The sequence below is a fragment of the Oncorhynchus gorbuscha genome, linkage group LG08, assembly GCF_021184085.1.
Source record: "Oncorhynchus gorbuscha isolate QuinsamMale2020 ecotype Even-year linkage group LG08, OgorEven_v1.0, whole genome shotgun sequence".
Taxonomy (NCBI): Eukaryota; Metazoa; Chordata; class Actinopteri; order Salmoniformes; family Salmonidae; genus Oncorhynchus; species Oncorhynchus gorbuscha.
Genome location: NC_060180.1, coordinates 31,317,530 through 31,331,905, shown reverse-complemented (window position 1 = coordinate 31,331,905; position 14,376 = coordinate 31,317,530). Strand labels below are relative to the sequence as shown.

General features: G+C 42.6%; 1 protein-coding gene across 18 annotated transcripts in view; it reads right to left on the bottom strand.

Annotated features, from left to right (window-relative positions):
* Positions 1–14,376, bottom strand: part of ablim1a (actin binding LIM protein 1a) — a 147,417-nt gene that overhangs the window by 28,393 nt on the left and 104,648 nt on the right. For 11 of the 18 annotated variants that reach the window (XM_046359143.1, XM_046359141.1, XM_046359145.1 and 8 more), the window contains exons 3-9: positions 10,878–11,061; positions 9,545–9,657; positions 8,736–8,862; positions 8,333–8,426; positions 1,399–1,486; positions 1,124–1,188; positions 433–477 (exon numbers count right to left, since the gene is read on the bottom strand). In XM_046359143.1, the coding sequence (XP_046215099.1) occupies positions 433–477; positions 1,124–1,188; positions 1,399–1,486; positions 8,333–8,426; positions 8,736–8,862; positions 9,545–9,657; positions 10,878–11,061 (716 nt within the window). The remainder of the gene's footprint in view (positions 1–432; positions 478–1,123; positions 1,189–1,398; positions 1,487–8,332; positions 8,427–8,735; positions 8,863–9,544; positions 9,658–10,877; positions 11,062–14,376) is intronic. The other 7 variants (XM_046359152.1, XM_046359146.1, XM_046359140.1 and 4 more) reach the window with 1 other exon arrangement.

Here is a 14,376-nt window from a genome sequence, read left to right as displayed (position 1 = left end):
AGTGCATTAGGCCGTTGCGCCACTCGGGAGGCCTTAAATGGGGTATTTTTAAAGAGTAGTTTGGGTGAAAACAACCATTAATTCATTTTTCAATATTTATTTGCATAGTCCGAATTACATGTGGACTGGGCACCCCCACAACAAATTGGATGCCCGCAAGAGCCATTGGGTATCCACAAGAGTCAATGTATAATTTGAACACTGTTCATATCTACTCCTCAAATATGTCTGTGTCTTTAGCCCATGCTCCTTCTACATGAGGGCGATACAGGTGTATGAGATGTAATGTGCAAATGTGTGTAGCATTTTAACACTGCAGGCTGGCTCCAGCAGGGGGCAGCACACAGTGCATCATGTCCTATGACCTATGCAACATCGTGGTGAAAGGAACACAGGATGATGCCATCGCATAGTCAATAGCGAATACAGTACCTGCCTTTCTGTTTTGTGGAGGAGTAATAGTGACGGTGGCAACAGCTGTGGAGGAAGGGAAGGGAGAGGGGGGATTCACAGGAAGTCACACACACATGGGCTCTCCAACCTGACTTAGATGGAGCCCATTCAGCTGGCCAGATCACAGTTCACCAAGGTTGGGGTCAATCCCATTTCAATTCAGTCAATTCTGGAAGTAAACTGTACATTTTTTCTCAATGCTTTCCAATGAGAACATGTATGTTTTTTTTATCAACTCTTTCCAATGCGAAAATGTCGGCTTACTTTCTGAATTGACGTGGAATTGACCCAAAAACCTGCAGGTCACACGCACACAACCACCACAGAGCAAAGGACACTCACACACTACATACACCGGTAGACATAGGATTAAAGGGGGAGAGAGGCATACCGTAGGTATCTGTGTGATCACTCAATGATCACTCCCTATCCCTTCTCTTTGGCTCTAACCCTTTGATGTTTTCAGATCTGTGGTGTCTGGGTAGGTATAAGCAGTGTAGTGGTGGATTTTCCACCTTATTATTTACACCTTACAAATCTGCAAACAGGTTTAGGGCCAAGGGGACAGGATATAGGGGGCAAATTAGGAGTGGCTGACAGAAGAGACACTTGCACAGTGCAAAAAAGGTCAAGGTACAAGAGGTAGTTAATGGGCAGATGTATTTCCTACCCGTTCCCTATGTCTTTCCTCTGTTCTGGTTGTGTTCTTACAGCCAGGGTGCCACACTGTTGATCCTGTGGAAGAGAACAGAGACAGATGGTATTAGAGAACAAAGACGACCAACCGTAACCTGGTTCCAGATCTTTTTGTGCTCTCTTGCCAACATTTATGATCAAACCTAAGAGTTGGCAATACAGCACATCTGGGACCATGCTAAACCAACCCAGCTATACCGTAATAACCCGTAAAATGCTCCACGTATAACTTCAGCCCATCTAGCTCACCTTGCAGGTACATCTCTTCTCCTTCTGTGAACATCTGGTTGCACCTGCTGCATCGTGCACAGCTGGGGTGGTAGTGTTTGTCCCCTGCCTGGAGACACACAGAGATGTAATTGCCATTTTAGTCCTTTAGCAGACACTATTATCCAGAGCTCCTGACAGAAGAAATTAGAGTTAAGTGCATTATTCAAGGGCACATCAGCAGATGTTTCACCAAGTCGACCCGGGGATTCAAACTAGTGACCTTGCTGGCCCAACTCTCTTAACCGCTAGGCTACCTTCCGCCTTCAGAAGAATCCAGTTGAGTTTAACACAATATGCTTTCTTACATAATGAGTAGCATGCCACGGCTCAAATCAAATCAAATGTTATTGGTCACATACACATGGTAGCAGATGTTAATGCGAGTGAAGCGAAATGCTTGTTCTTATATGTATGAGCGATGGCCGAGTTGGCCAAGTTGCAATAGATGGTATAAAATACAATACATATGAGATGTGTAAACTTTAATATGTAAACATTATTAAAGTGGCATTATTTAAAGTGACTAGTGATCTATTTATTAAAGTGGCCAATGATTTGAGTCTGTAAGTAGGCAGCAGCCTCTCTTTGTTAGTGGTGGCTGTTTAACAGTGATGGCCTTGAGATAGAAGCTGTTTTTCAGTTTCTCGGTCACAGCTTTGATGCACCTGTACTGACCTCGCCTTCGGGATGGTAGCGGTGTGAACAGGCAGCGGCTCAGGTCGTTTTATTAGATTTTTTAAATGTATTTCAGCTTTATTTAACCAGGTAGGCCAGTTGAGAACAAGTTCTCATTTACAACTGCGACCTGGCCAAGATAAAGCAACAAACAACAACACAGAGTTACCCATAAACAAACGTACAGTCAAAAACATAACAGAAAAATCAAAGTACAGTGTGTGTAAATGTAGAAGATTAGGGAGGTAAAGCAATAAATATGCCATAGACGCAAAATAATTACAATTTAAATCAAATCAAAAATAAAATAAAATGCTATTTTATTTGTCACATACACATGGTTAGCAGATGTTAGTGCGAGTGTAGCGAAATGCTTGTGCTTCTAGTTCCGACAATGCAGTAATAACCAACAAGTAATCTATCTAACAGTTCCAAAACTACTACCTTATAGACACAAGTGTAAGGGGATAAAGAATATGTACATAAAGATATATGAATGAGTGATGGTACAGTGCGGCATAGGCAAGATACAGTAGATGGTATTGAGTGCAGTATATACATATGAGATGACTATGTAAACAAAGTGGCATAGTTAAAGTGGCTAGTGATACATGTATTACATAAGGATACAGTAGATTATATAGAGTACAATATATACGTATACATATGAGATGAATAATGTAGGGTATGTAAACATTATTTTAGGTAGCATTGTTTAAAGTGGCTAGTGATATATTTTACATCATTTCCCATCAATTCCCATTATTAAAGTGGCTGGAGTTGAGTCAGTGTGTTGGCAGCAGCCACTCAATGTTAGTGGTGAATGTTTAACAGTTTGATGGCCTTGAGATAGAAGCTGTTTTTCAGTCTCTCAGTCCCAACTTTGATGCACCTGTACTGACCTCGCCTTCTGGATGATAGCGGGGTGAACAGGCAGTGGCTTGGGTGGTTGTTGTCCTTGATGATCTTTATGGCCTTCCTGTGACATCGGGTGGTGTAGGTGTCCTGGAGGGCAGGTAGTAGGCCCCCGGTGATGCGTTGTGCAGACCTCACTACCCTCTGGAGAGCCTTACGGTTGTGGGCGGAGCAGTTGCCGTACCAGACGGTGATACAGCCCGCCAGGATGCTCTCGATTGTGCATCTGTAGAAGTTTGTGAGTGCTGACAAGCCAAATTTCTTCAGCCTCCTGAGGTTGAAGAGGCGCTGCTGCGCCTTCTTCACGATGCTGTCTGTGTGGGTGGAACAATTCAGTTTGTCTGTGATGTGTACGCCGAGGAACTTCAAACTTACTACCCTCTCCACTACTGTTCCATCGATGTGGATAGGAGGGTGTTCCCTCTGCTGTTTCCTGAAGTCCAGAATCATCTCCTTAGTTTTGTTGATGTTGAGTGTGAGGTTATTTTCCTGACACTACACTTCGAGGGCCCTCACCTCCTCCGTGTAGGCCGTCTCGTCGATGTTGGTAATCAAGCGTACCACTGTTGTGTCGTCCGAAAACTTGATGATAGTGTTGGAGGCTTGCGTGGCCACGCAGTCGTGGGTGAACAGGGAGTACAGGAGAGGGCTCAGAACGCACCCTTGTGGGGCCCCAGTGTTGAGGATCAGCGGGGTGGAGATGTTGTTGCCTACCCTCACCACCTGGGGGCGGCCCGTCAGGAAGTCCAGTACCCAGTTGCACAGGGCGGGGTCGAGACCCAGGGTCTCGAGCTTGATGACGAGCTTGGAGGGCACTATGGTGTTAAATGCCGAGCTGTAGTCGATGAACAGCATTCTCACATAGGTATTCCTCTTGTCCAGATGGGTTAGGGCAGTGTGCAGTGTGGTTGAGATTGCATCGTCTATGGACCTATTTGGGCGGTAAGCAAATTGGAGTGGGTCTAGGGTGTCAGGTAGGGTGGAGGTGATATGGTCCTTGACTAGTCTCTCAAAGCACTTCATGATGACGGAAGTGAGTGCTACGGGGCGGTGGTCGTTTAGCTCAGTTACCTTAGCTTTCTTGGGAACAGGAACAATGGTTGCCCTCTTGAAGCATGTGGGAACAACAGACTGGGATAGGGATTGATTGAATATGTCCGTAAACACACCAGCCAGCTGGTCTGTGCATGCTCTGAGGGCGCGGCTGGGGATGCCGTCTGGGCCAGCAGCCCTGCGAGGGTTAACACGTTTAGATGTCTTACACATGTTGACCACGGAGAAGGAGTCCTTGGTAGCGGTTCGCGTCGGTAGCACTGTATTATCCTCAAAGCAGGCAAAGAAGGTGTTTAGTTTGTCTGGAAGCAAGATGTCGGTGTCTGTGAGGTGGCTCTTTTTCTCTTTGTATTCCATAATTGCCTGTAGACCCTGTCACACATGTCTCGTGTCTGAGCCGTTGAATTACGGTTCCATTTAGTCCTTATACCAACATTTCGCTTGTTTGATAGCCTTGCAGAGGGAATAACTACACGGTTCAAATTCGGTGATATTTCCCGACATCTTTCCATGGTTTAATGCGTTGGCTCACTCTTTCAGTTATGCACGAATGCCTCCATCTATCCACGGTTTCTGGTTAGGGTAGGTTTTATTAGTCACATTGGGTACAACATCTCCAATGCACTTCCTTATAAACTCATTCTCTGGGTCAGCGCATAAATCCATGTTATTCTCTGAGGCTTCCTGGAACATTTCCCAGTCCACGTGATCAAAACAATCTTGAAGCGTGGATTCCGATTGGTCAGACCAGTGTTGAATAGTTCTCGTCACAGGTGCATCCTGTTTGAGTTTCTGCCTATAGGACGGTAGGCGCAAAATGGAGTCGTGGTTGGATTTGCCGAAGGGAGGGCAGGGGAGTGCTTTGCATGCATCTCGGAAGTTAGAGTAGCAGTGGTCCAGTGTATTGCCAGTGCGAGTGCTACAGTCAATGTGCTGGTAGAATTTAGGGAGCCTGGTTCTCAAATTAGCTTTGTTTAAAATCCCCAGCTGCAATAAAGGCAGCCTCAGGATATATGTTTTCCAGTTTACATAGAGTCTAGTGAAGTTCCTTGAGGGCCATCGAGGTATCTCCTTAGGGGTGGATCTACACGGTTGTGACTATAATTTAAGATAATTCTCTTTGGAGATAATGTGGTCGGCATTTGATTGTAAGGAATTCCAGTTCAGGTGAACAAAATGACTTGAGTTCCTGTATGTTGTTATGATTACACCATGAATCGTTAATCATGAAGCATACACCCCCACCCCGTCTTCTTACCAGAGAGATGTTTGTTTCTGTCGGTGCGACGCAGGAAGATACCCGGTGGCTGTACCGACTCCAACAACATATCCCGAGAGAGCCATGTTTCCATGAAACAGAGAATGTTACAATCTCTGATGTCTCTCTGGAAGGCAACCCTTGCCCTAATTTCATCAAACTTGTTGTCTAGAGACTGGACATTGGTGAGTAATATGCTCTGAAGCGATGGGTTGTGTGCACGCCTTCGAAGTCTGACCAGGAGGTCGCTCCGTCTACCTCTCCTGCGGCAACGTTGTTTTGGCTCGGCCTCTGGGAGTAGATCCAATGTCCTGGGTGGTGGTCCGAACGAAGGAAAGTCATATTCCTGGTCGTAATGTTGGTAAGTTGATGTCGCTCTTATATCTGTATGTAATAACACTGTTAGAAATAATACATAAAAACAAAATACTGCATAGTTTCCTAAGGACTCGAAGTGAGGCGACCATCTCTGTCGGCGCCATGTTACACATAGGCTAGAACCCTGTTTCAGAGCACTCAGTGTGTGGTTGGTGTGGTGTGGTGTGGTGTGGTGTGTATCTCTCTCGTGTCTCTCATTCCCATGTCGTTCCTTCACACCGACACTGCTCCACTGATGGCCGTCTTTACTTGTTCATCACGTCAACAACAACACCCCAACAGAGAGAAGGAACATAGTCATGTTATGTCATCATTTGATGTGCACTAAGTAATCAACCCACATGCAGTTTTCTTAAGAACTGGAACATGCTGACTCACTAGTCCATCCAGGGTATGGTTTAGTGTAATCTCCAGTGTATGTGCATTTCTTCACAGGAGCAGTTAATTAAGAGGCATTTACATGACATTAATCTTGTCCACCAGACACCTCTCTCTCTGTCGAACTGTCTGGTTTCACAGCGTCTCAGAATGGATCTTGAATGGTAGACTATGGGAGGAGTGGCAAAAACAGCCACCGGTTTGAATTGGCTGATCTCTCAGTCCATCACCATCTAGCGCCACCCTCCCCTACATTGTGGACTTCAAAGCACAAGTAGCACAAATAGTTTTCACGTTTACACTTTTTTAATTTGTGCTTCCCCAAAATAATATTTATTTTGATTGACGATCTAATATAACTGTCACAGGCTAGCTCATCCTCGGTTTCCACTACCTTCCATTGCCACAAAGTCAGATTCAAAGTCAAAATTGGCTATAAAAATGTGCTTTTTGGTCTTAATTTAAGGTTACGTTTAGGCATAAGGTTAGCAGTGTGGTTAAGGTTAGGGTTAAGGTTAAGGTTAGGTTTAAAACAGATTTTAAGAAGATACATTTTAGTAATAGGCATGTTTTAATATGCAGTCGTGTGATTCGGTCAGAATTTGAATTGAGTAGCATGTCACTCATTAAATCCACACCCCCTAAATTTCAAACATTCCCACACTATTGAAAGGCTCTATGCACCAACAATTTGAACCTGGAGACGAGGTTAAAATGATATACATATACAGTCAACTGATTAAATCTACCTTTGATTTACCCATTCATCCAGGCATACCAAAAAGGGTTCACTGTCAGTCAACATGCCTTCAAATATAGGAACTATCCTCCCTTTGTGCTAAAGTAAAGTTAACAGTATCCTCCCCTGATATTGCATAGGGGGCTACAGTACTTTGAAACTGTATAATGAGGTGCTTAGCATGCACAGCAACATGTTATTAGGAAGCTATTAGGAACAGGACACTGAACAGAAGAACGGAGAAGCAAACAGCCCCTGACCAACCACCCTTCCCACTCACCAGTAAGCTAATAGACAAGTGCCAATGAAAATGTGGATTTTCATAGTTAATTTTCCGGCTTGGCAATACCTGTAAGGGTTGGCTGGATCACACGCACATCTGAATATGCTACAGTATAAAAAAATGTCATTAGATACAATGCCGGTGACTTTAACCATCCCTGTTGGTCCAGAACCACCCTCCAGTCCAGACACACACACAAACTGCGCTAAAGAAAACCATAGTGTCAATATGTGTCTAAAAAAAACGATTAATCTTTAGCAGAACTGTGAAATGCTCTTAGGTAATCCATTGATACATCTTCTGAATACAGGACTGCGCCAAATAGTCACTAACACAAATTTGTTATGCTAAAGGTTAATTGTTTTTGTGAACACACACTCACAGACATTGGCCACAGGCAATGGCCAAATCCATTGGGAATGAAATAGAGTAGCGATGGCTAGATTACTGTCAGTGCATCCAGAGTAGAACAAAGCAGCAAATCTGTCTGCCTCATTGTGGGACACAACTCATTCTGTTTGCCCCTCTCCTATCTGCTTCTGTCATTCCACCCTGCATTTCTCTGATGTTCTCTCTCCCCAGCTATATATTATTATTATTATATATTATATATGTCCTTTCTCTCTCCCTGCCATAGTAGTGGCCAGCCTGTCTGCAGACAGAGATGCAATTGGACTATGAGTTATGGCAGGGGTTCCCACATTTTTTCACTCAGGGCCCCCTTCCAGCATTGGGAAACATCCCGCGCCCCCCATCTATGCGCATCGGACCGGCCACGCCTATTTCTATAGGCACAAGCACTGTTCATAACACAAACTGTTCACACCCCTCTTGTTGGGGGAGTGAACATTTTGCAATTTTAAAGCGTATTTCCTGGAATTCTACACATTTTATCATTGGGTGCAGAGAAAATGTTGAAGTTTTAAAGCTAATTTGTGACTCAAATATTACAACAAAATCTATGGGATAAAAAAAAACTAACTCAAAAACATTAGCTGACATGGGCTAGTTGATCTGGACATTTCTGACAAGCTATAAATAGCTCTCTAAGGTATGCAATGAATGACATGACAAGATGAAAACTGATGATGCACTACCCACCTTGTGCATCCTACTATTACAACTTTCAAGAGTAAGTTGAACGCCAGACAGACTTCGGCTCTCCCTATGTGTTAACCAATCAGCCAATTGGTGACAGTCAGGGGGAGGAATGAAAGTTAGGTGATTGGCTTACCTCCAGCACTTTGCCTGTGATAAACTGCTGGCAGGCTTCACATTGGACCCCAAAATGGACCTGGTAGTCCTTCTCACAATAGGGTGTGCCATCCCTGTGCAGAGAGAGAGGATAACACAGACTGCATTAGAATAGGATAGAATAGAATTGTGTCTTTCACTGTGTCTGCAAGTATACTGTGTGTTTCACTATGTGTGTAATAGAACAGAATAGAATCGAACAATGTCTTTCACTGTGTCTGCAAGTTTACTGTGTGTATGTTGTGTGCATTAGAATAGATTAGATTAAAATTAAATAGAGTAGAATATAATAGTGTGTTTTCCTTTGTCTGCAAGTATAATATGTGTGTATTTCACTATGTGTGTAAGCATGTCGTGTATAATAGTTGTTTTTTTAGACTTACTTGCTGATGTACTCCCCAGTGAGGACTTTTTGACATGCCTTACACTTGAAGCAGCCCAGGTGCCACTGTCTCTCCAGAGCTAATAGAGCCTGACCATTCTTAATGTCTCTACCACAGCCCGTACAGCCTGCAAAACACACACACACACACACACACACACACACACACACACACACACACACACACACACACACACACACACACACACACACACACACACACACACACACACACACACACACACACACACACACACACACACACACACACACACACACACACACACACACACACACAGTAATGGGGTGCGTGCTGGTGGCAAGAGAACGAAATTGGTAAAAACAGAGATATTTAATAAATTCTTACAAACTCCGAATACCAACATACAAAATAAAGAAAGTGGGTAAAAACCCATCACACACCATAACATACTTGGCCCCATTACATACAACGAACAATACCCGACGAGGAAATGGGTGAAAACAGAGGGAAAATATACAACATGTAATTTAGAGAATTGAAACCGGGTGAGTGTGAAAACAAGACAAAACAAATGGAAAAAGTACAAATGGATCAATGATGGCTAGAAGGTCGGTGACGTCGACCGCCGAACACCGCCCGAACAAAGAGAGGGACCTACTTCGACGGAAGTCGTGACAGTAGTTTACAGAGTTCTGGTGTTTATCACTAACAATGGGTTACACACATATGAACTCAAATAAATTTGTTGGACATTTTTGTTTGAGTGTTAGTTCAATGTAACTAAGCTATTCACAGTACTGTAAGGATAGTGGAGACAGGCTACTCACAGTTGGAGTCAATGATGTCTTTGCCGGGTCCTGGGGATGTGGGCTGGACACAGTACTGACACAGACAGTCTTTGCCATTGAAGGTGACCCTATCCCCAGCAGGAAACGGTCGTCTGTGGGAGAGAGACAGATACATGGACTAATGGTCAGACACCAAACAGATACAGATGGATAATGTAGCACAGGTCACATTAGGGTATGTCTGGCTGAGAATATCCAATGTATTGAGTAACAGTGTAATTTTATTTGTTTAACTAGGCAAGTCAGTTAGGAACTAATTCTAATTTTCAATGATGGCTTAGGAATAGTGGGTTAACTGCCTCGTTCAGGGACAGAATGACAGACTTTTACCTTATCATCTCGGGGATTCGATCTTTCAGCCTTTCGGTTACTAGTCCAACGCTCTAACCACTAGGTTACCTACCACCCCGTATGATGACGTGCACGTGTTTCAGCATTGTTGGAGTGACCCTTTTCAAGACCAAAGAAATCGATGTAGATAAGAAGATGCAGTCAGGTTGATAAGAAGAGTACAATAAGGTGAACAATAAGAGTAATGAGATAGATAATGAGTAATGCTTCTAGCTCTTGACCAGGGCTCCTTTGAAAAATAGATTCTCAATAGCACTCTCCTGAATAACTAACATGCTGACTAGACCGAGTACGCACGTGCGTCCTCGTGCGCCATCGCACGCATGTCGATTTTGTCCATCCATACCAGACGATAGCAACAAACTCTGAACCAACTTTATTATTTTGGGGACAGTTCGAAACGCATGAAACAATCATGGCCATTTATCTAGCTAGTTTGCTGTTGCTAGCTAGTTTGTCCTGCTATATAAACATTGGGTTGTTATTTTACCTGAAATGCACAAGGTCCTCTACTCCGACAATTAATCCACAGATAAATGGGTAAACCTAGTTTCCAAGTAATCTCTCCTCCTTCATTCTTCTGCTTCTTCTTCTTCTTTGAACTTTAAGGTGCATTACCACCACCAACTGGACTGGAGTGTGAACCTCAGTTCATCTTTCAATCACCCACGTGGGAATATGCTCCTAAAAACCAATGAGGAGATGGGGGAGGCGGGACTTGCAGCTCTTCAAGCGTCAAAAATGTTACAAAGTTCTGTTTTAGCGCCTGGCTATGCAGGCGCTCGTTGACGCACTTTAGCAGTTTGGATTAAATGATTGAATAACATGTGTAAATTTATTCTGCAACGCTCACACACATAACGCAAGCAGTATGGTCAGCATGTAAGGGATACATACAGTTCCAAAATAGGAGTATGCACTTCAAAATAAGTGTCTGTAGGTTTCGGGTGAGGGTTCTTACTTGCAGATGGTGCAGACGAAGCAGGCAGGGTGGTAGGTCTTGCCCAGAGCAGTGACGACCTCTCCCTCCACAAAGTCCCCACAGCCATTGCAGCGCGTCCCGTGCATTCGCTGGTAGTCCAGGGTACACAGGTAGTCTCCATTCTTCATGAAGAAGCCTCCCTGAGCCAGGTCACAGCCACACACTGCAGGGACACAAAAGCAGTCAGTAAGTCATGCTATTCTCTACCCTCCTTCCATGCATCCATCCATCTAACCATCCATCCATCAACCTATCCATTCATCGACCCATCCATCCATGTGTGGATTTTCCATGTGGATGTGTAGAAATGTGTATTTGTATGTCCATTAGGCTACTGAATGTCACTCAAAAAGTACGATAAAATAAAGTCAAATGCCAATGCCTCTGTGGATATGTAAGGTGAATTATTTATTGTGTTTCCAGAGACAAGAACAATATCTTCCACCTTCAATTATAGAGATATGGAATATAAATAAATGATTAAGAAGGCCGCTCCTTGGGTCTTCCCATATGGGATTGCTACCAATGCTGTATTTTGCACTTATAAATAATAATGAACAGCGAGCTACAAATGTATTGGGAAAGTGACAAATGTGTTGTTGTATTGGCTCTGTACTCCAACACTTTGGATTTAAAAGGATACAATGACTACGAGGTTAAAGTGCAGACTGTCAGCTTTAATTTAGGGGTATTTTTATCAATATAGGGTGAACTGTTAGGAAATTACGGCACCTTTTGTTCGTCGTCCCCCCATTTTAAGGGACCAAAAGTATTGGGACAAATTCACTTACAGTGGCAAGAAAAAGTATGTGAACCCTTTGGAATTACCTGGACATCTGCATAAATTGGTCATACAGTTTGATCTGATCTACATCTAAGTCACAACAATAGACAAACAGAGTCTGATTAAACTAATAACACACAACAATTATACGTTTTCATGTCTTTATTGTACACACCATGTAAACATTCACAGTGCGGGGTGGGAAAAGTATGTAAACCCTTGATATTAATAACTGGTTGACCCTACTTTGGCAGCAATAACCTCAACCAAACATTTTCTGTAGATGCGGATCAGACCTGCACAATGGTCAAGAGGAGTTTTCCTCTTTACAAAACTGTTTCAGTTCAGAAATATTCTTGGGATGCCTGGTGTGAATCGTCTCTCTTAAGGTCATGCCACAGCATCTCAATCGGGTTGAGGTCAGGACTTACTGGGCCATTCCAGAAGGCATATTTTCAGCACCTTTTTGCGCGCAATGAATACATCAAGCTTGATTACATCGACAAGCTACAAACTTGTTGGATGCTTTTGCTGTTTGTTTTGGTTGTTTGGTGTTTCAGATGATTTTTTGCATTATGGAGCCACATTAATTGTAAATAAGAATATAATATGTTTAACACTTCTACATTAATGTGGACACTACGATGATTATGGACAGTCCTGAATGAATCTTGAATAGTGATGAGTGAGAAATATTATACCCTCCAAAAATGCTAACCTCCCCTGTTATTGTAATGGTGAGAGGTTAGCATGTATTGGGGGTATGATGTGTGTGTCTGTGACTTTCTCACTCATCATTATTCACGATCAGGCCTACCGTGTCGGCATAGGTTTGATTCCAGCCCATGCCAATCTGGCACAAATGACTTGATTGACTTAATTTAGTTACACATTTCTAATATGGTCAGTCTAGGGATTTTTACCCTCGACCTTTACAAGAAATTACCAAATTAGACACTTTTGCATTACATAAATAGGGGTAAAAAAAATAACAGTAGGCTGCACCAAAATTTGTTTCCATTCACACAAAATGTTGGGTAAATTGCCACAGTAGATTTGCCATGATAAACAAGGAAATACTTTATTTCTATTGTACAGATGTCAAATAGATAAATTGCTCTTAGTCTGTTCAAAAAGTACTAAGTTGTTCCAATGACAATACCAACCAGAGGGTGAAACTACAGTGCATTCAGAAATAATTCAGACCCCTTGACTTTAGACATTTTGTTACGTTACAGCCCTATTCCAAAATTGATGAAATAAACAATGTCTCATCATTCTACACACAATACCCCATAATGACAAAACAACAAGGTTTTTTAGAGATGTATTGCAAATTTGCAAATATATTGCAAATTTATATAGAGAAATAAAAAGCGTATTTACATTTACAAGTATTCAGACCTTTTGCTTTGAGACTTGAAATTGAGCTCAGGTGCATCCTGTTTCCATTGATCATCCTTGAGATGTTTTACACCTTTATTGGATTCCACCTGTGGTCATTTCAGTTGATTGGACATGATTTGGAAAAGCACACACCTGTCTATATAAGGTCCTACAGTTAACAGTGCATGTCAGAGCACAAAATCAAGCAATGAGGTCGAAGGAATTGTCCATAAAGCTCAGAGACAGGATTGTGTCAAAGCACATATCTGGGGAAGGGTCCAAAACATTTCTGCAGCAGGGAAGGTCCCCAAGACCACAGTGGAAGAAGTTAGGAAACACCAAGACTTAGAGCTGGCCTCCCTGGCCAAACTGAGCAATCAGGGGAGAAGTGCCTTGGACAGGGAGGTGACCAAGAACCCGATGGTCACTCTGACAGAGATCTAGTTTGCCAAAATGTACCTATAGACTCTCAGACTATGAGAAACAATATTCTCTGGTCTGATGAAACCAAGATTGAACACTTTGACTTGAATGCCACTCGTCATGTTTGGTGGAAACCTGGCACCATCCCTATGGTGAAGCTGTGGGGATGTTTTTCAGCAGCAGTGACTGGGAGACTAGTCAGGATTGAAGGAAAGATGAAAGAAGCAAAGTACAGAGAAATCTTTGATGAAAACCTGCTCCAATGAAGACTGACATCAATTCAAGACTGTAGTTTCAATTACGGTCTTATTCAAATTTGACTTAATATCTATCAATGTGCTCAATTTCATTGAAAGGTAAATGGTAGTCAAAACATTGGAATAATTTTACAATTTCAATAGCATTCATACAAACGTGAATGCAGACTAAAAAGATTTGCATCAAGTGTGATGTTTCATTTCAATCAATATCGACATTTCAATATCATGTTACTAATATGCAAATCAGACACATTTCAGCATGGAATTAAACATCATTGTAGGTATGAGTCAACTCAATCATCTTTTTCCTGCCAAGGTAGGATTTACCCTCCATCGTCCACCTCCGAACCTCTCCACTTTGAAGGTTATTTTATTCTCCTCTCCCTCGGTTGTATTTATTCTCCTCTCCCTCGGTTGTATTTACAAGCTGTAAATAAAAATACACACACCATGTTTTTTTGTTTCTAGTACATGGCACAAAAAGCTTACTGAAAAGCTTAGTATGACAGATGTGCTTTTAGGCCTTGTCATAAAAACAGAGAGAGAGAGACACACACACACACAGAGAGAGAGAGAGAGATAGAGAGAAATGGAATGCTAGCTACATGGTTAACACTGCATCTAG